The sequence below is a fragment of the Cupressus sempervirens genome, chromosome 5, assembly GCF_028749045.1.
Source record: "Cupressus sempervirens isolate cs-2001-9-10 chromosome 5, ASM2874904v1, whole genome shotgun sequence".
In the NCBI taxonomy this organism is placed as follows: Eukaryota; Viridiplantae; Streptophyta; class Pinopsida; order Cupressales; family Cupressaceae; genus Cupressus; species Cupressus sempervirens.
In genome coordinates this window covers 392613170-392639162 of record NC_143122.1, presented here as the reverse complement: position 1 = coordinate 392639162, position 25993 = coordinate 392613170, and the positions used below count along the sequence as shown (strand labels likewise).

At 32.5% G+C, this 25993-nt stretch overlaps 1 protein-coding gene across 1 annotated transcript in view; it reads left to right on the top strand.

The window, feature by feature from the left end:
* Positions 1-9238, top strand: part of LOC149556453 (coiled-coil protein) — a 90723-nt gene extending 81485 nt beyond the window's left edge. The window contains exon 5 of the mRNA XM_089830765.1: positions 8596-9238. Coding sequence (XP_089686891.1) covers positions 8596-8739 — 144 coding nt within the window. The 3' untranslated portion in view covers positions 8740-9238. The remainder of the gene's footprint in view (positions 1-8595) is intronic.
* The last annotated feature ends 16755 nt before the right edge of the window (positions 9239-25993 follow it).

Below are 25993 nucleotides of genomic sequence, written 5' to 3'. Positions count from 1 at the left end.
TTGAAAGAGTTGGCCAAGTTGTCATAGTGCAAAAAATAATTGTCAAGCAAAACGTTGTCAAAATTGTTGTATTTTGTTAGCAAACTGAGTGGTTGGTCAGTTGGACAAATGAAGATGGTTGAAAATGTATTTAAATGTCACCAAAGCTTGAATTTAGGGTGGGAAGATGAAATGGAGGAGGAGAAATTGTTGTTTTGTGCATTAAAATCTGTGTTATTCTCCATATTGCAGACTGTTATTTTGATTTAAATCTGTATGTGTTTGTATAACACAATAATTAATTGTCAAAGGTAGAGGCTTATCTTAGTTTTAATTTGTGTTAAAGTATCAGACTAATGCTTTGATTATACAGAATAACTGTTCTAGATAAGAATATAATATTGGACAGAAACTGGAATGAATAATTTTCTGCAATACTATACTGCAAGTCGATAAAGGATATTCCCTGCTCTGTAAATACTTGAAGACTATTTTAAATTCTGTGTTCATTGATCTACAAAACAGAGATGCACGGGATAATTATACGTGGGCGTTCTTTTATTTAGGAGTCACGACTGATAGGCGTGACTCATACAATAGTCACGTCTATCAGGTGTGACTTATTGTTAATGGCAGGAATGAAGTTAAAGTCAACTATCGTTGATTTAACATGCCAATACTAATTATAATATAGATGCCCAATCATATAACGACTTCAGATTATTAATCTTGATGGAATGCTCTATCGATGTGAATAGATTTATAATCATAACTTATATCTTATTTGTATATTTAAAATAACAGTATATATATATATATATATGTTTATCAAATATCTCATATAAAATAACATAAATATAATTATAAGAGATATAACTCTTCAACTAATCTATACATTAACACTCCCTCTTAGATTAGTAAGATAAACACGTATTAAGAAGTCTTTGATCAGAAGACTTCTTTTATACAATGTCAAATAAAGTGTTGATTAATATAATCAACTTATATATGACATCAATATGAGAGCTGGTCTATCAGAATATCAATCACATGATATTCACCAAGTTCTCTAGAGCAATGGCCTATCAGAAACATCAACTTAATGATGATCACCAAATACTCAATGTGGTAATGGCCTATCAGAATATCAAGGCAAGATATACACCAAATACCAAAAAATATATCTATACAAACAACTTGTAGATAATCAAATTAATGATATCAACCGCCTAGTTGTTTGATTTATAAGATAAAGCTTTTACATGAAACACTTTCACAAAAATGAATCATGTTACAAGTTATTGTAAGGATGTCACTTTACAAGAACTTCTCCTAATACAAGTGCAATCATCTTGAAGTCGTTACTTCTTAATGATTAACACAGGTTTTATTTATAATAATAAAAAATATGTACAATGATCAATTTTTTTGAGACATGTCCTTAGATTTTACAATCATACCAAGTTCTTTGCGAAAATGCTCCATTTTTGTCTTAGCAAGTGGTTTGGTAAGAATGTCTGTAATTTGATCCTCTGTACTAATATATTCCAGCTTGATTACATCCTTCTCAACCATGTCTCGAACATAGTGGTAAGGTATCTCAATGTGTTTCGATCTGTTATGAAACACAGGATTAAGAGATAGCTTGATGCAGCTTTGGTTATCACAATAAATAGTAGTAGGTGGAAGTGGCTTCCCAAATAATCCAAATAGAATTTTCCTCAACCATACAGCTTCTCTTGCTCCCATAGATGCAGCTATGTACTCGGCTTCTGTAGAACTTTGTGCTACTGAAGACTGCTTCCGACTAAACCAAGATATCATTGCTGAGCCCAATGTAAAACAACATCTTGAAGTGCTCTTACGATTCTCTGAATTTCCTGCCCAATTAGAATCTGTATATCCCTTTAAATTTAATTCAGTTTTAGTGTATTTGAGACCATATCCAATAGTACTATTGAGATATCTAAGAATGTGTTTTGCTGCCACTAAATGAGTTTGTTTAGGTTTGCATATGAACTGACTGAGAACATTTACTGCATAACAAATGTCAGGTCTTGTGTTCACTAGATAGATTAAAGAACCAATTATCTGTCAATATAGAGTAGGATCAACACTTTTAGAATCTTTAGTTGCTTCTTTTAGTTTTAGGAGGTTTGTTTCCATAGGAGTTTTCATTGCCTTGCTATCCAACATGCCAAATTTGTTTAGTATATCCAGAGTGTACTTGCCTTGATTTAGGAAGATCCCTTTTGAATGCTGCCATACTTATAGTTCCAAGAAATAGTGTAGTATTCTTAGATCTTTCATTTCAAATTTAGATATGAGAGCTTGTTTACATTTTTCGATTAGATGATCTTCTCCTATAATTAAAAGATCATCAACATATAAAACCATGATTAACATATCCCCCTGTATTACTTTGTAATATAAATTTGGATCTGCAATGTTTTTAGAGAAGTCAAGTTTAGTTAGATGCTGATCTATCTCTTCATACCAAGCTCGAGGAGCTTGTTTCAATCCATATAAAGCCTTTTTCAATTTGCATACATGAGTTTGTTTATTGTGTACTTCAAATCCTTCTGGTTGTTCAAGATAAACTTCCTCTTCTATAACACCATTCAAAAATGCAGTCTTTACATCCATTTGATGAATTTTCCATCCCTTGGAAGCAACAATGGCTAAAACAATTCTGACTGAGGTATATGTGGCTCTGGAGCAAAAGTTTCCTCATAGTCTATTCTTTCCTTTTGGGAAAATCCTCTAGCAACAAACCTTGCTTTGTATTTGTCAATACTTCCATCTGCAACATGTTTAATTTTAAATAACCATTTTGAGGAGACAACTGATTTATTTTTGGGTCTAGGAACAATATCCCAAACATCATTCTTAAGTATGGAGTTATATTCCTCTGTCATGGCATCTTTCCAATGTTGATGTTTTATAGCTTCTTTTACATCAGATGGTTCAGATTTGGAGATTTCACTCATTAATGCAATGTAACTTGAGTATATGTGAGGATGTTTTCTTTCCCTAATGAAGTATGGGGGAATGAAATTGTTTTCTTCAATTAACTTTCTGGCCCATAGTGGTCTTTTCTTTTCCGCGAAGGTGTGAGTAATGTCCATGGATTTAATTGATTCATCTTCCTCTATTAGAGACTCCCTCTCATTATCAGATTTTTGTTCTTCTAGGGTTTCTTCTGAATTTGATCCAAATTCTTCTTTAGATCTTTTGTAGGCTAAATCTTCATCAAATATTACATCTCGACTTAGTTCAATATCTCTTTGTCCAGGGATATAGATACGATAAGCTTTGGAAGTTTCACTATAACCTACAAAGATTCCTTTCTTTCCTGAGGGCTCAAGTTTGGTTCTCTTCTCTTTGGGAATATGTACATAAACAGGGCAACAAAATTTTTTCTGAAATTTAAGATCAGGTTTCTTCCCGGTAAATACTTCTTCAGGGGTCTTGAATTCAAGATAAGAGTGAGGACACTTATTTTGAAGAAAAACAGCAGTATTTGCAGCTTCACCCCAAAGAAAAGTTTCAAGATTCTGATCATGAAGCATTACTTTAGCAGAATGAACTATGGATCTATTCTTTCTTTCAGCTACACCAGTTTGTTGTGGATTATAAGGAACAAAACACTCCCTCTTGATACCAATAGTTTTACAATAATTTATAAAGATATTAGAAATGTACTCTTTAGCATTGTCTATTCTTAGTACTTTTATTTTCTTTCCAGAAAGGTTTTCTACAAGGGCTTTAAACTCTTGAAATTTGGACAGAATTTCTTCAGATTCTTTACTTTTAAGAAAATAGATCCAGGTCTTCCTTGAGAAATCATCCACAAATATGATATAGGGAACCTCCTAGAGAGGGAACTAACATATGACCACATAAGTCTGAACGAATAAGATCTAGAATTTTTTTGGATTTGGTTTGACTATTTTGGAATGTAGTTTTAATATTCTTCCCTAGAGTACAACCTTTAAATGTTCCTTCATGGTAAGGATTAAGTTTAGGTATACCTGTCACCATTTTTCCTATGGAAGGTAATCCTCGAAAATGAAGATGACCAAGTGTCCTGTCCCAGATTTCATTTTCTTTGAAAGAATCATGAATTAGGGCTGAATGAGAGAGAGAGTTAATTTGATAAAGGCATCCATGTCTAGAGCCAATTTTGTATGCATTTTTTATGTTAGAATTCTTAGGCCAAGCTAAGACCTTTCCTTCCATAAATATAATTCTGAGTCCTTCATCTTCAAGAGCAGAGATAGAGAGCAAGTTTCTTTTTATGCCAGGTACATATAGTACCTTGGCAAGTTCAATTGTATTCCCTGATTTTAGATGAATAGTACATGTTCCTATTTTCATTACAAGGTAGCTTGTATCATCTCCAATGGTTACTTCATCAACATAGTCTTCTTGTAGAGAGTCTAACTATCCTTTAAAACCTGTGATATGTCGGGAGGCTCCACTATCAATTACCCAAGTACTTGATCTGTTTGATGCTTCACTGGAGAGTGCTGAATAGAAGGCATTGTGTTCAGAATTTTCATTAGAGTTTTGAGTGGTTGCAAATGAAACTTGTGACTTAATTCTATCAGGACATCTAGATGTTGGATGCCCAAATTTATCACACCTATAACATTGCATTTTGGAGAAATCAGTCTACTTTTTCCTTCCTTTGATTTTTCTTTTCTTTTTATTTACTTGAGTGGAGAGAACTTGCAACTCTTCCTTTGAGGAGGAAACATTTTGACCTCGAGCTACTTGCATACACTCTTCTTGTATACAGTCAGCTTTAAGTCTTTCAAATTTAGGTAATTTTGATTTAGAGCATACCCCTTGTCTGAAGGTATCCCATGATAATTGAAGACCTTTTAGAGCCATTATTGTTAACTCCTTTCCATCACAGATGTGTCCTATGGAAGAAAGTTGATTTCAAAGATCGGTTATTCTCATAAAATAGGAGGAAATTTTCTCCTTTATTCATTTTAATGTTTGACATTCTGTCCTTTAATGTAATGATCCGAACAGTATTGTTTATCTCAAACATATTCTCAAGAGCACTGTACATCTCATGTGCAGTGTCTAGTTCTGAGATTACAGGAAGTAGATGAGTTTTAACACCATCCACAATAATTTTCATAGCTTTATTGTTGTCACTCTCCCATTTTTCTAGTTCATCATTTCCTTTAGGTGATAGGTTAGATTTCGCAATAAACTTATTTAAACCATGTTCTTTAAGTATAAGTTTCAGACGTAGCTTCTAGCCTGCAAAATCTAAAGCACCTTCTAGCTTGTCTTCGAGCCTCATACCATTCACCATTTTAATAATATTTGATGCTTCTATAACTTAGATAATTTTTTAGTCTGATATCAGGATACTCCTTTTAAACCTGCTCTGATACCATGTTAAAGTATCAGACTAATGCTTTGATTATACAGAATAACTGTTCTAGATAAGAATATAATATTGGACAGAAACTGGAATGAATAATTTTCTGCAATAATATACTGCAAGTCGATAAAGGATATTCCCTGCTCTGTAAATACTTGAAGACTATTTTAAATTCTGTGTTCGTTGATCTACAAAAGAGAGATGCACGGGATAATTATATGCGGGCGTTCTTTTATTTAGGAGTCACGACTGATAGCCGTGACTCATGCAAGAGTCACATCTATTAGGCGTGACTTATTGTTAACGGCAGGAATGAAGTTAAAGTCAACTATCGTTGATTTAACATGCTGATACTAATTATAATATAGACACCCGATCATATAACGACTTCAGATTATTAATCTTGATGGAATGCTCTATCAATGTGAATAGATTAATAATCATATCTTATTTGTATATTTAAAATAACAGTATATATATATATATATATATATATATATAATAACTTAAATATGATTATAAGAGTTATGAGTAACTCTTCAACTAATCTATACATTAACAATTTGCAACTGGTTTGGTTGCCTTTCATTGAGTTTTATGAAAGTCATGATCAAATTAGTGATTGCCACTTCCAAATTTTTCTGTAACAGTCCTGTTGTAGGATGTGGTACAGATTGTATATTCCATATCTTGATCAACAGACCAATTGGGATTGAAAGACGTGTGATCTAGTTTCAAATGCACTTGGTATCATAAATTTTTGTCGAGTTTAAAGTGGAAGATTGCATTTTTGGCGAAAACAGTCCAAAACCATGCGTAGGGTTTTTAAAAACACACAAAATCTCATATCTTCCATTTGGTATGGTGAAAATTGCTAAATTTTCGTGGAGAGTTCTGTTTTGACATGTTCTTCAATGCCCCAAGGTTGCAGGGAACCATGTTGTGATTTGCAAATGCAAATAATTGACTGGTGGCCTGATTTTCCTGAAGAATCAAACTGTCAACTTATTAAAAAACAAGTTTGAACGTATTAAGGCATGGTTTGGTCTTGTGATTGGAGGTGTTATGTGTGAAGGTCTTACAGACCTGTTCAAGGTGTTGGTGATCATTAGTGGCAAGTGGCAACCACTTGTCCATATACCAGGACTTTCCTAAAGGAATGTGCACGGCAATGAATACCTTGGTCGGTAACCAGTCATGTTTGAAGTCTTTGTTTTGTGCAGTCATTAAATGCCCCATGAAATCACTTTCTTTATGAGGATTAACAGTCTCCAAGGTCGTGGTAGAAAATTGGGTTCACTTTGTTGTTTGGTCTAGTTTCCAAAGGTTCTCTCTTAGTTTCTCTAAAACAAGGTGGCTTTAACCCGAAGTATTGTGTATTGTTGAAACCCTCTATGAAGAAGTTATTTATGATCCTTTTGCAACATCATGAGGTCTATCCAAGACATGGGAAAAGTCAAGTACAGCAATATCCAAATATTCAAAGTATTGTCTAATGACAAGGGTTTAAAGGAAAACCCATAAGTCAAACTATGTTCAATTTGAAGAAGCCTCTTTGCCATTCGTGTTTTTAACCCAAATGGTCCTTTCTCTGCATCATTTTTGGAGTATAGTCCATTGCATTTTACTGAGAGGATGGGGAAGGATGTGCTCCAAGGTGTCTCAGATGTGCATTAACTATGATTTTGAGTTTGCGTAATCATTAGTTATTTCAAATTCTCATGTAAATGGATGTATTTATAAGTCTCATTGACATACATTAATTTCTTGTGGTCATTAATTTAATTTTTGTCTTCCTTTTAACATTAAAAGCGTATATGAAAATATCCATTCTTTTTGATTAATATGTTATGTATGAAATCCATTTTTATCTCTGAATCATTATTATTCATTTTAATATCCCTTGCAGTTCTGATTTTTATTTTCTGATTTCTTAAACTGAGAATTTTGTCAAACACTTTGCACATAAGAGATATATTGCAAATCTAAATTCTGATTTCTTTCTAAATGCCATACTTTAAATAAATATGCTTGCAAAGAACTCCAAAACATCTAACAATGAAGATGCAAATGTTTTTGTATTTTTTGAAAGATATAACACTGATTACAAATGAGAAAATATGCATCTACAACCATAAGACATTAGGGCAACAAATTCTGATATAAAACTCTGATATAAATCAAGTAACAAATGATTTCAAAATTCTTAAACATGCCCTAAGATATTCAAATCTATCCTCCATGCAGTGCAAAATGAAATGGATAGGAACTTGGAAATTGCTCAAGAAATTTGGATTTTATTGTAGCGACTCACTATAGCAGTGGCGGGATTATAGCAATACCCAACTTATTCCTTCAATTGTACTCCACATTCTGGCCCTAGGCCACAAATTTGGCACAATGGAAAGACTGGTTTGTCTTCTCCAATAGCTGCAACTTTTTAGAAGATCTTTCACCAATATGCTCGAATAGAACACTTGTATGATGTCCTCCCAATACCAAATTCACTGGATATTTCACCAGCTCAAATGGAGGCACACAAAAGAACTTCGTTCTCTAGCGGCAAATGCTGAAACCCTTGCTTAGAGCTCAAAGAAATCAAATAAGAAAATAACGGATGCCTAGCAATGAAGCTCTTGTCTCTATTTATTCTTTTCCTTCACCCTTCTAGAAGGAAATAAAATATTATTTAATTGCACTCTCTAGAAGCTTCCCCCTTTCCAATACAATAATTAGTTGTGCTTCTAGAAAATTAAATTAATTCAATATGAAGTCACCTTTAGATTTATTTATTTACTGACTTTAATTTAATTTATTTCTCCTTATTTCTCCACTTAGCCTTTGGAGAATGAAAGGCTAAGAACTCCACGAGGGCCTAAAAGATGGGGGACATTACATTCATGCAAAGCCAGAGAATGCATATTGTCTGATCTTTTTCAAGATAGAATGTTTGAGAAAACAGTTTGTACCATGCATAAGAATCAGTTTTGTTACTTCGTATTTGTACAGTACTGTTACATCAAAACCTATCAAATTTTATACAATTTGACCAGTTTTCGGTCTTCTTCTATTTGTTTTACCTGTTTGCCTGGTTGTTGAACCTGACATTCTGTTAATAACTTAGCTACATCTTGTTTTCTTCCATTGTTTTCAACCAAATTGATTACTTGCTTGTTTCCTTTGTGGTGGTGTGTCAATTCAAACAGGAAATCAAAATACGCCAAGATGTCTCACAAGAGAGGCTTCGGTTACAGGCTATTGACAACTATAGGCAGCGCAAAGGATGGACTTCCAGACCTGGAAGTCATGCTCCACCTCTACAGTTAACTGGGTTATCATCAGAAGCATAAAGAAAGACAAATATATGTGCTACTTGTAGAATTGTATTTGGGAACACCCCATTTCTAGAGATATAAAATCTTGTCTGTTTATTTTGAGTTGTTGATTGCTCTGGCTGCTTTTATGAGAAAAGTGTGCATTATTCGGTAGTCGAGCATAAAACAAAAACTTGAGACTAGTATACTTTTCTCCAGCAATGTGTTCCTTTTAATGTGTTCTGTGTATTTTAATCACTTCTTTATAAACAGGCCAAAGTTCTTAAGAATTCTCTTTTACAGATATTTTATTGTTAGCATATTTATGGACAGAAAAAATCTGTTTCATATTACTGAGAAGGTGCTCCACTATTCCCGCAGAATAACAGTCATGAAATCTTCTGTCTTGTTTCTTGAGAGAAGGAATCCTTATAGTAAATTGTGTTCTCAACAGTCTAGTTAACGGTTGTATTCAATTATTTCTCTGTACAGAGTCCAGACATACTAATGGTGTAGTTCCATTTGAGATTTTGAAGTCCAGTTGTTACATTTGTTTGCTTATTTTATGTTTCAGTCTTAAAGTAATTTACTGATATTCATCAGAAGGTTAATAGTTGCATAACTGATTGCTCTTCTTATAGTCAATGATTCGTTCCTGTATGCCATATCGACAGATATGTTGTCCCATATTGATAGTCATCTGATGACACAACACATGCTAATAATTTGTACATATGGTGTTTCCTTCATTCAAACAACCAAACATCAATATCTAGAAGTAAACGGATGCAGGACAGATGACAAACATTACCAAGTTAGGCTCAAGCATTAAGTATTCATTTGCATTATTTACCTTTAGTCGTCACATGTAAAATTGAAGATCCATGTTGATATCCCCCAAATGCATTTTCTAATGGATTTTCTGTCCAACCCAACAAAACTTTAGATTCTTTCTTTACATCCATAAGTTGCCTTAATCTTAAAACTACAAAATGGCCCATGGAGTGTGATCTGTAATGTTAATAACTCTGATTTTTTCTCCTTATGTTCTCTTGCATATACTGACAATGGAGCACAAAGTGTGATCCGAAACGTTGATGAAAAAATTTCTACATAATCTAATCCAGAAACTATCAGAGCAAATACAAAATGGCCCTTCAATTCGCTTGATCTACCCTCAGAAATCATCAGTTCCAAATGAATCTCAACAGAAATGCCTCTTTAAATAATTGAAGAACATAAACTCCTTAATTATTTGTCTAGAAAAGGAAAGCACACATTGATCTTTTGGAACATCAGCACATCGAGATGTATGAATTCAAAGGTAGTTTGTGGTACTTCATGCATCAATCTGATAGGTACTTGGGGCATTTATTAACGTAATCTGCCTCTGTTGCATTTTGAGAATATTGTTTTGTTGTAAGACACAATGGACCATATGCCGTTTTTTCTTTAAATTTTTGATGTTAAATAATTTATTTTTAATAGTTCACAAGGGACATCATGTCATCACCCAGATGCTTGAAGCATTTTTGAACAGCCCTATTGGGCCGGTTGAATTGTAAGAAATGAATTGTCCTTTCAAAAGTTATAGTCAAAGGTCTTACATGTTTTATAAATATTTCTCAAGAGTTGAGCCAATATTTAGAGAGTGAAAAACATAATTTTTATCAATAATAAAACCATCAAAATGACATAAAAGAGCAAGGGCACTTTTACTACTTAACCACTAAATGGTTTTTAGCTTATTTCCTAAGAAATGACGATCCTTGTTGCTTGTAGGAAAGCCTTGTTCTATTTGGTGCAAGGAGATCTCTCCTATCTATCTTTTATATTAAAAAAACAAGATTTTAAAGCATTATTCCCTCTTGAATTATAGCTCCAGTTCCAATGTAAGCTCACCTTCATCATCTTCATCGTCCATGAGAAGAATTGTTATTTGTGGACAACCCTGCCTAGCCCAAACCCTTAATTTAGGTTGTGAATTGCGTAGACAACTTCAACTACATTTGTGCAAATCTTGTATGGCCCATACTGCACCAATTAAGCTTTTGTTTACCTTAACCCTTTTAAATGACTAGATTCATGAAGATAGACAAACATCATAATTCAAAGGTTTACTCTATCCAAAGCTACTTGGTTTGTTGCTTCACTTTCCTCACATCCCATTGAAATGTCCTTCAATAATATAAAGATATTTGTATCTTGTCTAGCTTGATGGTGATTGCAGTTGTCTTCATTAATACATTGTCCTCAATTATGCTCTCCATATACTTGAATACCCATACAAGTTTATACCAGCAGTTGCACATTTTTGTATGTGCAACAATGAGCCGATAGGAAAGATTTGTTTTGTATAATGAAGAAAATTTGTCACAAATGCTAATTTAAACAAAAATAAACGATGTCCATTAAAGTTACAACATATTGATAAAGAGTTACTTGAGAAATATTGGACACGGGAACAAGATTGAATAAAAAATCAACTTGAAAAATATGTTGGAAAGAGGTGATAAAATAGCTTAATTAATTAATTGCTTTTAAAAACTTTAAATTTTTTTTTTTATCAACATGTTAAATTTTTTAAACCTTCAATAATTGTTAATCTATACTTCACAATACAATGACACAAACAAAAATAAATAAATTCACAATTGTAAAAAAGTTACATATATTATTTTAATAAAAATATAATTATTATTTATTTTAATGAAAAATTATACCAATTTTCTCTATATAACTAAACAGAATGACTTGTTTCTTTGTAAGAAGAATTAAGTGTTTGTGCAACTCAATGCTTCAAGGCCTTTGTTAAGAAATAGATGGGCAAGGACATCAAATTACTTCATTGTAACAATGAAATGTTGTATGCCAATAGTTAGTTTGAGGACCGTTGTAATATCAAAGTGATTTAAGTGATAAATTATATGCTATAGTCATGATCATAATAGCTTTGGAAGACTTTTGTGGACTACTAGAAATTCTTTGAAGTCTAAATTCTTTATTTTTGTGGATTGCTAAAAATTCTTGCTTGTCCAATGTCCTATCCATATCTATTATGAATTCTAATAATCATGATCATTAGCGCCTCAATATTCGTCCAAGACAATAGACCGTACTAACTACATAGATAATTGCACTTCACAAAACATTTAAAAGAATCACTTGAGGTTTAAGTGATTACAAATTATCGATTAAGTACCTAGAAGATCTTTATTCTCATACTTGGGCCCAGTTTCCAGAAGAGAGACAATCCCATGACAAACTATAGAAAACCTCATACATATGTGAACTATCCTAATGGGGTCACAGAGTATTCACTTCTAGATCCTAATGCTCATTATGTGGTATTGCTCAATGTGCTAGGTTTGAGGAAGTTAATGATTTTGATTCTAAGATAAAGGGACCACGTCCTTTGTTTGCACCCTCTAGTCTAGTGTGTTGTGATTTTGATTCTAAGATAAAGGGACCACGTCCTTTGTTTGCACCCTCTAGTCTAGTGTGTCCAACACAAACATATTATCAATATACACTCTTCCACTTTTCAACCATTAGAATTTATGTGAAGTTGGTACATCTATTAAAGATCCACCAAATGTTGAAAAAACATGGTCACAATATTAGGGTAGACCTCATGTATATACAATCCAAGTGTATGATATATAACCATTTTAGAAGCAATGTGTATAGAATACACAAACCAAGCTTGTGATTTATAAGCATTTTAAGAAATTCAACAATGAAGGAAGAATACAATATCTAGTTTTGTTTGTTAATCGAGGAACAAGAAAAATGCTATTAGCCTTTTATCTATGGGGTTGTAATTTAGGAGAGCCATGAATACCGTTATAGAGGCCATTTGGCTTCACCACATCTTAGCAAGTTTGGCATCACCTATTGCCCTAGCATGAATAATCTACTATTATAGTTACAATGCTATTATGATTTCCAACCATTTTTTTTCCACTAGTGAGATAGGTGCCTAAAGATTGATATGCACTACATCTGATATCGTATCCAAGAGAAGAGTATATATCTTTAGTACTATCACTCCTCATCACCACCTTCTTCTTCTCCTCCTTGTCTCTGATGAGGGAGGTGAAACATACCTCCAACACCAGCAATACCCCTATGATTGGCCACTCTTGTTCTGTGAGACCCCAGACCAGATTTAGTACTACTACTCTCACTCCTTACTGACACCACTCTGACAAGTCACAATGACAAACCAAAGGTCCTTCATGCCCAGATTCATTTTGTTCGGTGTTGGAGTTCTTTCAGCAGAAGAAGGGTCCCTAGTTCTTGCCTCCTTGTTGGCCCATTTGTTGTTTTGTTCATTTTGATCTCGCTTGCTCTTTCCCAAACACCGTTTGGTGTCTTGTAGTCTGCTGCTTCCTTGCTTGTATGCTTTTAGTCCCTTAGACCCTTGGTGGTTGGGCATTAATAGATTTATCTTATCTTATCTTACTATCCCACCTTGGAGCATGTTATCCATATATTTACCAAACTATAAGTAGAGAAAACATATCCCCATCTTTGAGCTCTTTAGGGTGCACAAAACATTGACACTTGTTGATCTTGGTGTTTTTGTAGATTGTACATGGTTATGTAATATTTCTTGTCTTATCAGTGCTCATCTCTTTTAACCCATTTATACTAAAGTGAGGGCTAGTTGGTATAATTAATTATTGCACCTTTTTCTATTATGTGCACTCAGATAATCCATTTTATTTACATTAGCGGGTTTAGCAATAATGAGTAATTCACATCAAATTGAGATTTCTCGATCTTAAGACGAGTTTACTTCTCTTTATTTTGCAACATTCCTTATCTAGACCCACTTCTTTTTCCCCATTTGTACTCAAGGTGGGGTTGTTGTAATTAATTATTGTACCGTTTTATATCATGTTTCGTTAGATAATTATTTTTGTTTACTTTAATGGGTTTAACAATAATAAGTAGTTCACATCAAATTGACATACTTGATCTTCAAGATGGATTTGCTTAACTTCTCTTTATGTTGGATCAACCATGTTGGAACTCAATGCTATAAGTATACTATTTTTCTTGAATATTAGCCTCATTTTGTATTACGAATCATTGTCTCCTTATATCTAATTGGAGATCTATTTTAATGTCTCAAACCTTGTCATGTTTTTCTGTGGTTAATTTTCATTCTTGGTGTCCTTATCAAATGGTAGGAGTTTAAAAAATCTAAGATGGTTCACAAATCTAGGAGTATTTTGGTCTTTCTGTACTATCCTTGTGGTTTTGCAAGATTTTTGTGGACTAATATAAATTCTTTCCTATTTGATGTCATAACTAGATCTTCCTTCCTCTCTTGCAATCTCCCATCCCTCCCCATTTCAAAAGTTTCAAAGAGGATATGAACTTCCAATTCAACGAATTACCCTGTCTAGTTTGGTAAGGTTTCACCACATTAGACCTAAATGGTGAAAAGGGGTGATCTATGAGCTTTGAGTAGGGAGGATGACAATTGGTCATTTTCCATCACTACTCTTTGAAGGTGTTCTCATATGGGTCTCTGATTAGATCTGTCCATTAACCTTCGTCCATTTGGTGCTCTGTTGTGCTCTTTTTCTAGATTCCTTTGGGGTTCGTATGTGTATGTGTTGGTTTGGGTGGCTTAGGTTACCCTTGCATTTGATGCTTGCATTATTTTTTGGTTGCTTTGTTTATTTTTAATCCCATTCCAAAGTGTTGGGAATCCTATTAGGATTTTGTATAGTTTTGCAAGTCCATAGGATCTCAAGCCTGCTTTTGTAGGAGACAAGAGACCAATGATGGGGGGATTTTTTATGTTAAAAATTTAGTGCATTTATTTCCTTGTATCACTAACAAAAGTATTTTATGAGAGTTAAGAAGGCCTCAAAAGAAGTGTTGAAGCAGAGGATTTAGTCTACCTATAGAACAAAAAGAATAAAAAGGTAAGTTTGTGAAAAAAAACATGAAGATAAACCTTCCTATGGGGATATTTTGGGGAATACACAAGGGAGGTCCCAAAGGATGTGGAACTTACAAATCCCAATTATAAAATATGGAGAGTTTGTAATTCAAGGGAGGTAGATTAGGAGTAGATGGTGACCTTATAGATGAATATTTTGGAGGACAAGAAAGTGGTAAGGATCTTTCATTCCCTAGAAGCCTCTCTATTTCTCATAGCATATGATTATTCAAACAATAAGGAATGAAATTATTATGCATAAGAATGCTGCTCTATTTTTTTTGTTTAATAACATAAATATTTTTTTCCCTTATAGAATCTATTTTATGACTTGCTTGATAATGAGGAAAAAATTGGGATTTATGTCCATTTTCGTATAATATTATAAAGGTTTGTATATAATTTTTATTAAAACACATAGCATGCAAGGAGTTGTTAGAAAATAAATTTAAAATTTTGGATAGCTTGGCTTAAGGGCCATCCTTGGTATGCAATTTCCAAAGTGTATGAGATGGTAACCAACTCCACATCAACGTGGTTGGAAGTGAATGTTGCCCCACAATGATATAAATTTATTCCATAAAGTTATAAGCCCATAGGTAATGTCCCTCAAACTGAAGAAAGTAGAGTTGTATTACCTCACTTAAATGCTTTGGTTTATTTTCTTTAATTCTTGATATTAATGTTTGTAGTTTTTTGATTGTTTAATTTGCAAATAAATAATATAATTAAATGTGAAATTAAGATTTTGGGTAGTTAAAATGTTTGTTTCTCATGTTAAAAAAGGTTCATTGAAGAAAAATTACCTTAATTTGTTTTCTAAATGATAAAGCCTTCAAAAAAGATAAAAATGGTCAAAAATAAATATTTTGAGAACTAAGATGATAATAATATGGAGATGGATCTAGAAAACATAAATATCCTTGATAATAGGTCTTTTATAATGGAGATCAATCTATTGGCTTCATTTTAAAATGAACCACTATTTGAAGGAGACTTTGCTGTCATAAAAGAAAAAGGAGTGGTTACCCAAAAGAATATATCTGAACAAAATAATTTTAGAGAAGTGATTTAAAGGAAAAATACTCAACAATTAGCTACGAAAAGAATTAGTACTAGAAAAAAAGAAGAAAAATAAATAAATTTCAATCAAGTAATATTGAACATTGAACTAATACAATCATAAATGAGACTAGAAAGAAAGAGGTTTTACTCAAATCAATGTATCAATTGACTTTGAAAAGGCTTATTATAGCATGCAATGCTATTTTATCTAAATGATGGTTGAGGGATTTCTTTTTCCAAAGAAATATTTCCACATGTTAGAAAATCTCATGCAAGATGCTAATAGTGTGGGGGAGGTAAATAGGGTTAGATTTGGGACCTTTAATCTGTCTAGGTCTATCAAGAAAGGTTGTCCCCCTTGCACCTGCTCTATTTGTTCTAGCTATTGATGCCTTATTCTATCTGCTAAGGGCTATCTCCACTAATGAAAAGAACCACCCTTCCCAAAAATGATGACATGTCCACCATACAGTTTGTGGATGTCACAACTTTTTTTTATTAGTCTAAAGGAGCATGATGTAGAAGCACTAGTGAACAAGATGTATCTTCTTGATGTAGCTTTTGTGTGTAACATTTCATGACCCAAAAAATGTATTTGTAAAAATAAATTTATTTAATGAGTGAAGGTATGACCTTTATACATATAACTAGTACAATAATATACCACAAACGCTGAGGATTTGAAAGACACAACGAAAGAGTTTTTTCTACCTTGTAAATCTATCTTAAATAACACCCTTTGTTTAAGCTCAACGATGCTTAATTAATCTTCCCCGATACATGGACAATAGTCAAGCATGATATCAAACCATCCACACCAAAAACATGCTCCTTAATCATAACTTCTTTTAGAGCGATAGTCTCCTCTTCTCCTACATGGTTATGTTATAGTTATTTATCCATTCGAGTCAATATAGGTTCTCCTTTTTGCCTTATTTTCTAACTACTACAATTTTCTTTCTCACTTTCTACTTCTTCATTGATTTCTTACTAATTATCTTGAATGCCTCTTAAAATGAATTGATAAACATTTATTATATATAATTGAAATACATACATAATGAAAAACTCTTCACAATATTCACAAAAGTCATCTCTTTTCTACTCACAATCTTTAACAATTATATTAATATGTCCAATGACAAGCTCTTTAATTCAAACTATATTTATTACTACATGCATATTTTATTAAACAGTGTCTAAATCACACTTGATAAAACTAAAATACTATAAATAAACCTGAATAAAGACTAATATAGTATTATTAATTACAAATTCTCATCCATGAAAAGCATATACATATACATACATTTTCTTCAAAATGAAAACCCAACCCTTAAACATTGAAATAAATGTCTAATTTGTACTATTCTCGTTACCCAAAACAACTATTCCCCTTTGAATTTAGCCTTCCAAAACATGGGAACATCCCATTTCAAAAAAGGAATCTTGAAATCACAAAAGTGATAATGTTTTCCTCGAGAGCCTACAAATAATCAAAATATTCCGGATAAGGACAACGAGAGAGTGATGTACTTTTCTTACAAGTCAAAAAAGCTCCTCTAACCGTAGAAAATGTGACCTTTAAATGTCCCATCAAATATCAAGGCTTAAGTGCAACAAATATATGAAATATTAATTAGTATATATTAAAGTTGATAATTTCCCCGGTATAAGCCACCTTACTTAAGCCAAACTAATTTTTCATTTGACACGTGATGACATTCTAGAAGACTAGAAGGATAGGAAGCGTGGCTTAAATTTCATTCATGTGTGTTCATATTCACTATAATTTATTTGGAAAGTTATATGATATGGAAGATGAAATTCTAAGTGGAAAAAGAAATACAACTACTACTTGCACTTCACATGTATTTTGAATGGTGTAAGAGTTAAGCTATATTCTTGTATTTTTTGATAGTGTTCTTAAATATTTATTCATAAACTCTCGATGTCTATTTTTCTACTCCTATTCTTATATCTTTATATTCTATATTCTTATATTTCTCCATTTTTATATTCTTATGTCTCTCTTCCATGTTCCATTACTTACATCACATACCTTATGAACTTTATATAGTCAAATATGTAATCTATCAAACAATTCTAGCAACTAATTCTATTCCTCATATTTTTTACTATCTATCTTCCCAATCATAACTTTTCACACAACCATAGCCCATCCTAATTCTATTCATATCTCTCTATTCTACAATCCTCTTCTAATGTGTTTCCCACCTTATCCATCTGTATCTATTGCTTCAAGTCCTTGTCTAACCTATTGGGTGTTGAATCCATTGCCATATGATCTTAAAAATTGATTACAGTAATGATATATATATATATATTGGTGCTTCGCAATATCTATTTCATTAAAATAATAATAATAGACGTTTACTTGTCTATTATTTTGATTAAGTAAAAACAAGTTTTGAAAGGACCCGAAACCTTTTAACAAAAGGCAAGAAAGATATAACAATGAGGATCAAAATACAACTATGGGAAACCACCTGGCAAAACAAAGGGACACACCAAAGTTCCCAACAAGAGGGCAAACGACCCAAGAAGTAATAGACCATCAAGATTTACATTTTGGTCTAGTCTTTTGAGAACGTAAAGACATATCAAAAGAAGGAATAGAGAATTTTCCTTTTTTTTTTCTTCCTTTGACTTATGTCCAACCATCCTCTACCTTCCTAGCAGCCTTCTGCTAGTCCCAACTGACCCCCAACAACCCCTCATCTACAAAGTCAGCGATAGAAAAAGGATTGCAACAACATTATGATCCAAAGCCCTCAAAGGGACAACAATCGAATCAATAGAGACAACAACAGGCGACGAGTGAGAAACAAAATTCTGATTCAAAACCATCATAGAGACAACAGTAGGTGACGACTTAGCAACAACATTCTGATTCAAAACCATCATAGAGACAACCTTCGAATCCCCAGAAACAACAACAGAATCTTTAGCCAAAGAGAAATCAATATGTGAAGAGCTATCCAAACCATCCACCTTCGTAGAAACCTTATGAATCATATAGTGATCATCCAAAACCCCCGACCACCAAGAAGGTGATTTCTTCCATCTAGCCTTCTCAGAGGAGCAACTCGCAGCAAGATGGCTGGTCTTATGGCATTTCTTGCATCTGAAAGGAATACCCTCATAATCAAGCAACTGAATTCAAGAACTAGTTGGAGAAGCTAACTTCAACATTTCTGGAAGCCCCTTGGAGGTATCCATCTCCACCAAGATGCGAGCATATGTTGTCCTATATACATTGGAAGCAACTGAATCAACCAATATGAAATCCCCAAGAGCATCCCCTATAGCCTCTAGGATTGAATCCTGCCAGAAATAAAGGGGAAGATTTGTTAACCTCACCCAAAGAGGAATCTTATTAAAAGTTTCAGTAGTCAGATTAAATGCCAGAAACCAAGGTTTGGCCATTAGGGGGAACCTTTCCTCCCAAGAGAAACCACGACCCAAGATGGCATTTCTGTCATCAGAATTAGCAAATTTCACAATAAAAAAAACCCCTTGCCACAAGGTAAATCTGCATTTCGTCTGAAATGATTGGTTCCCACAATTTGGAAATCCAAGCATGCAAATTTGAAAGAGAGGGCCAAAAACCCCTAAAACAAAAAAAGTAGCCATATTGGAGTAATCCTCTACATATGAGTTGATCTCCTCAACTACATCTTGATCAAAATGAAGCACAAGGGGATTACTAACTGGGATAGGCATAGTTGAACGACTGATTGAAGGAGCAAACGAATAGAGCCCCTTCCTTACAGGGTTAGAAATAGTTGCCTCATATGTGGCCACATCCGCCTAAGAAAGGGAAGATCGAATAGGAGAACCCTTCACAGCAGGAGTAACATGAACATCGGGACCAAGACCACCCCCAGCCGCAACAGTCACCATAGGAGGAACCCTAGATGTAGCAACAGGCAGAGCCAATGTAGAAATAAGAGTCAAAGGAGGAACCTTAGCTGTAGTAGCAAGTAGAGTTATTGCAAAAACAAGGGTCTTAGTAGCTCCATGGGCAGGCAGAGCTGACGCAGAAGCCATCACAGAATCCCCAGTAACCAGTGTGGAAGAAGTCATTGGACGAGTGGGAGAAATCGTAGGAACGGGAGAGGGAGTTTTCTTCATCGCAGGAGTGGGAGAAATTGCAAGAATGGGAGCAGGAGTTTTCTTCATCGCAGGAGCGGAAGTTTTCTTCGTTTACTTGTCTATTGTTACAATTGTTTGTAACATGCATTTTTATAATAGTTTATGTCTACCTCAAATGTAAGAACTACCCATTATTTTTGAAAGGATACTTAAAATTCTCAAAGCTATCATTTCAATAATTACCAAAGAATCTATTTATTACTATTATTTACGTTAGAAATATTAATTTCTACTAAGAATTAATCATCCATCATTAGATGTTTCTAGATTATTAGGTTTAGATTTAGAGTGTGTCGGCTGAATTATTTTCCAAAAGTTTGAGTCAGTTGTAGTATTTTCTAGAAATATGTAGATATTTTATCTTGTTGGCTAATGCTAGATCTCTCTAGAATATTGTACACTTACCTATAAAAAAGGCACTATGTATTCATTTGAAATCAAGGTGAATGGAATATAATATATTTTTATTGTGTTGTAGCACATTGTGAATGAAATATAATATATTTTTATTATGCCGTAACACATTGTGTTTGGTATTTTGTATTTTCCTATGCCTTTGCCCATCCATTAGATTGGTATCAGAGCCTAGTTGGATAGAAGGTTGGACAAAATTTTAGATTGTGATAAAAGAGCAAGTGGTGTGTTGGTGCTTTTAAATGGTGGAGGATTGTTTGTGTTATGAGAAAGATAATTATTTTGAAGAAGATCGCATAGGAAGAATTGAGTAGGAAATAGGGCAAGACGACAAAAAGGTATGGTGTGAATTCTTATAATTATTTAATCACATTTGAGAAATTATAACAACAAAAGAATATTGTAAGGCCTCTAGCTGTCTAAAAGTTTGTTTCAAGCTATTTGAAGATTTAATTCTGGAAGTAAAAAGGTATTTAGAATTTTCCAAAAGACAAAGTAAAGTGTGTTAAATTGTAGATTTCAATGGGAAAGTTGGTAGAGTTCAAAAAGAGAAGACAAATAAGTTAGAAGAAGAATTAGTGATGGTGAAGAAAGAAAATGCAAGATTATTGTGTGAAAAAGATATTTTGTAAAAGGAATTGGAAAAGGTAAGAAATAAAATGGGAGAAGAAAAATCTAAATTGTTAAATGAAATTAGTGTCCATATAGAGGCAATTGAAGAGCTAGAGGATAGGCTAAAATTTGTGGAAGAAGTACATAATTGGCAGGTGAAGGAAACATGTAAGCTTAGAGAGAAAAATAAAGAATTAGAAGAAAAGTTAAATTTGTTTGATGATGCTGAGAAAAAGAACAAAGTTTTAGAAGAAAATGTGAAGAAATTGGAAGAAGAAAATAATATGTTAAAGAAGGAATTGTCTACTTTGAAATAAGAGAAACAATGTTTGAATGTGAAACCATTTGTATGTGATGTATCTTGTGACATGAATGATTTGAGTGATTATGGGATTGAGAAATGTGATTTTTTCTAAAGCTAAAAGTGTTTGTGATGAAAAGTGTAAGAAAGTAAATGACAAGAAGTTTGCAGAATTTGTTTGTTATGATAATAATAGTATTGGTTTGAAGATTACAAAAAGAATGTGTTTCAAAGGTAAAGGTTTAGGAAAGCATGAGCAAGGATTAAGGAATCCGATTGAGACCATAGTCAGTCCAAAATATGCAAGTCTTGGATATGATGCAGGCAGTGGAAAGATGAATAAAGGTTTAAGAGAATCAATTGAAAGCATAAAGATTGTGTAATGTTCACATTGTAACAGGAAAGGGCACACAAAGGATAGATGTTGGGATATACATCCTTGTAATATTTGTGGTTTGAAAAATCATTGTGATAAGACATGTTGGAATAGAGAGTGCAATAAAGATTTTATAGCAAGTTACATCAAAATGGATTGTGGATGGAACTATGGATCAAATTGGCAAAGAATTGCAGGAATGATCAAAGGTTTATTTAGGTACAAATGTTCAAGTGTAAGAAGGAATGCAACAGCATTGGGAAACATATTAGAGCAAGGTATCAAAGAGGCAAAAGGTTATTGACATTTGTGACAAATAAGGAAAGATTATTAGTCGATCCTATGAAAAGAGGAAATTGTTGGTAGACAATTGTTTCTAGAAATTAAAGGCCGCATCATTGGAAGACACTACTCATGCATTAACAGAGATGAAGATTACATGGCACATTGGAATTTGTATGTGACAAAATTTGATAGTAGAAATTAGGGGGGATTGTTAGAAATATTAATTTCTACTAAGAATTAATCGTCCGTCATTAGATGTTTCTAGATTGTTAGGTTTAGGTTTAGGGTGTGTCCGCTGAAATATTTTCCAGAAGTTTGAGTCGGCTGTAGTATTTTCTAGAAATATGTAGATATTTTGTGTTGTTGGCTAATGCTAGATCTCTCTGGAATATTGTACACTTACCTATAAAAAGGCACTATGTATTCATTTGAAATCAAGGTGAATGAAATATAATATATTTTTATTGTGCCGCAACACATTGTGTTTGGTGTTTTGCATTTTCCTATGCCTCTGCCCATCCATCAATTTAGATATCAATGATAATACATTTATTATGAAAAAATAATTATTTTTATTATATAAGCTATCATTTAGCACTCCTAGTCTCTTTCACACCTAAAACATGGGATAATTTTCCCCTTCAATAAAAAGAGACATTAGAGAACACAATGAACAATTTTTTCTCACCTTGTTTCTTATGAAAGGACATATTTCCATACCTTTTATGTTATACCAATATATAGTTTTTTTAGATTAGGGATACCATGATTTTTATGTGTCAAGTTAATTTTATTTGTACACATGAATTCATGTATTAAAATTTTGATAATAGTTATTAAGAAAATGAAACTAAGATGGAGTAACATTTGGAAGATGGGTATACTCTTTGTTTGGGACAGTTGGTTATGGTGATAGCGATCCAACAATCTAGGATGGATGCATTATAGCTACCCTATCCCATCCATAATAGGTTGCATGACACCATCATTTGATGTAAGAATAATAAATTTGAGGATGCTTACTTTGGCTTTTTTTGATACTTGGTGAGTGGGCCCAATTGCAAGAGGAGCAAATGATTTTTTTTTCTAGTAAACTTTTTTTCATACAAGCCAATGCCCTAGCACATATGTATGAAGTGAACAATAGGTGGAACTTGTCATATACATAATATGTCAAAGAGGATAATTAATTTTATTTATTTTTATTTATAGTATATAAAGTATATTAGTGTTAAGAACACAATGAGCAATTTTTTCTCACCTTGTTTCTTATGCAAGGACATATTTCCATACCTTTTATGTTATACCAATATATAGTTGTTTTAGATTAGGGATACCATGATTTTTATGTGTCAAGTTAATTTTATTTGTACACATGAATTCATGTATTAAAATTTTGATAATAGTTATTAAGAAAATGAAACTAAGATGGAGTAACATTTGGAGGATGGGTATACTCTTTGTTTGGGACAGTTGGTTATGGTGATAGCGATCCAACAATCTAGGATGGATGCATTCTAGCTACCCTATCCCTTCCATAATAGGTTGCATGTCACCATCATTTGATGTAAAAATAATAAATTTGAGGATGCTTACTTTGGCTTTTTTTGATACTTGGTGAGTGGGCCCAATTGCAAGAGGAGCAAATGATTTTTTTTTTTCTAGTAAACTTTTTATCATACAAGCCAATGCCCTAGCACATATGTATGAAGTGAACAATAGGTGGAACTTGTCATATACATAATATGTCAAAGAGGATAATTAATTTTATTTATTTATATTTATAGTATATAAAGTATATTAGTGTTAAGAACACAATGAGCAATTTTTTCTCACCTTGTTTCTTATGCAAGGACCTATTTCCATACCTTTTATGTTATACCAATATATAGTTGTTTTAGATTAGGGATACCATGATTTTTATGTGTCAAGTTAATTTTATTTGTACACATCCATTCATGTATTAAAATTTTGATAATAGTTATTAAGAAAATGAAACTAAGATGGAGTAACATTTGGAGGATGGGTATACTCTTTGTTTGGGACAGTTGGTTATGGTGATAGCGATCCAACAATCTAGGATGGATGCATTCTAGCTACCCTATCCCATCCATAATAGGTTGCATGTCACCATCATTTGATGTAAAAATAATAAATTTGAGGATGCTTACTTTGGCTTTTTTTGATACTTAGTGAGTGGGCCCAATTGCAAGAGGAGCAAATGATTTTTTTTTTCTAGTTAACTTTTTATCATACAAGCCAATGCCCTAGCACATATGTATGAAGTGAACAATAGGTGGAACTTGTCATATACATAATATGTCAAAGAGGATAATTAATTTTATTTATTTTTATTTATAGTATATAAAGTATTAGTGTTAAGAACACAATGAGCAAATTTTTCTCACCTTGTTTCTTATGCAAGGACATATTTCCATACCTTTTATGTTATACCAATATATAGTTGTTCTAGATTAGGGATACCATGATTTTTATGTGTCAAGTTAATTTTATTTGTACACATGCATTCATGTATTAAAATTTTGATAATAGTTATTAAGAAAATGAAACTAAGATGGAGTAACATTTGGAAGATGGGTATACTCTTTGTTTGGGGCAGTTGGTTATGGTGATAGTGATCCAACAATCTAGGATGGATGCATTCTAGCTACCCTATCCCATCCATAATAGGTTGCATGACACCATCATTTGATGTAAAAATAATAAATTTGAGGATGCTTACTTTGGCTTTTTTTGATACTTGGTGAGTGGGCCCAATTGCAAGAGGAGCAAATGATTTTTTTTTTCTAGTAAACTTTTTATCATACAAGCCAATGCCCTAGCACATATGTATGAAGTGAACAATAGGTGAAACTTATCATATACATAATATGTCAAAGAGGATAATTAATTTTATTTATTTATATTTATAGTATATAAAGTATATTAGTGTTAAATCTTGTATTAAATAATAATAATTGTACAAAATTATTAACAAAAAAATATGAATAAGAGGTACAAAAAGGGAAAATATGGAATGAAATGAATTTGATAGATTTAAATAAATAATTTCATAAGATTGTAAGACCAATATTTTCCTAAATACACTTCTATATGAAGTTGTGCATTTACTCTTCACAATATTGACTCCATGATTTGTACATTAACTCTTAGCAATGTTGATCTATATGTGATGTTACATTTACAAGAGCTTTAGGTTTAGACAAATTATGATTTGATTAATTTTTTTTTTATAATAATTTATTCTAATTATTACATATATATATATATATATAGAGCACTCAAAGAATTATTTTGCTCATACAACAATGATTATCAAATTTAACTATCAAATTTCAATATTATAATTATCAATATTTATTATTAAAAAGTCATAATATGAAATATTCATTTCTCTATTTTTTTTAAAAATATTTTCACTATTAGTAAAAAATGGTTGTTATCCTCTTACTCACTTTCAACCCAATTTTATATTGGTAGCATTATAGTTTTTTTGTTTAAATTTAGCCTACTAATACGTTTCTTTTGACAATCTACCCATTCCTATTCCTAATTTTTTTTTAAATTAAAAAAATTACAAAATTGCATACAATTTTTAAAATGAAGTAATATACAACTTCTTATTAATGAAGATAAACATAATATAAATATTTCAACATATTATATATCAACATTAGTAATCAATATAAACTATCAAATAAATTATAGTCTTACAATATACATATTTAATTGATTATGTATTTGTTTCTAAGATAAAGCAATATTCCAGACTCAGAATTATTTTTAGTGGATGTTTTAAATAATTAAGAACTTGAATCTACCTACCAAAGATTTATTTCAACTAAAACTTGTATCACAACATACAAGAATCCTACAGCTTCTAGCATAAAAATATTTTTTTGATAACTTGGTTGATAAAAAGTGCTCTTAAGCAACTTCAATACAATAAGAACCTTTCCAAAGCCTTGTAGACAAAAAGCTATACACCGGGCATGTTTACGCTTTATTAGCTTGGTCTAATCTAAATGAAGAATTTCCCTATATTTACCTCATTGAAAAGATTATTGTATTT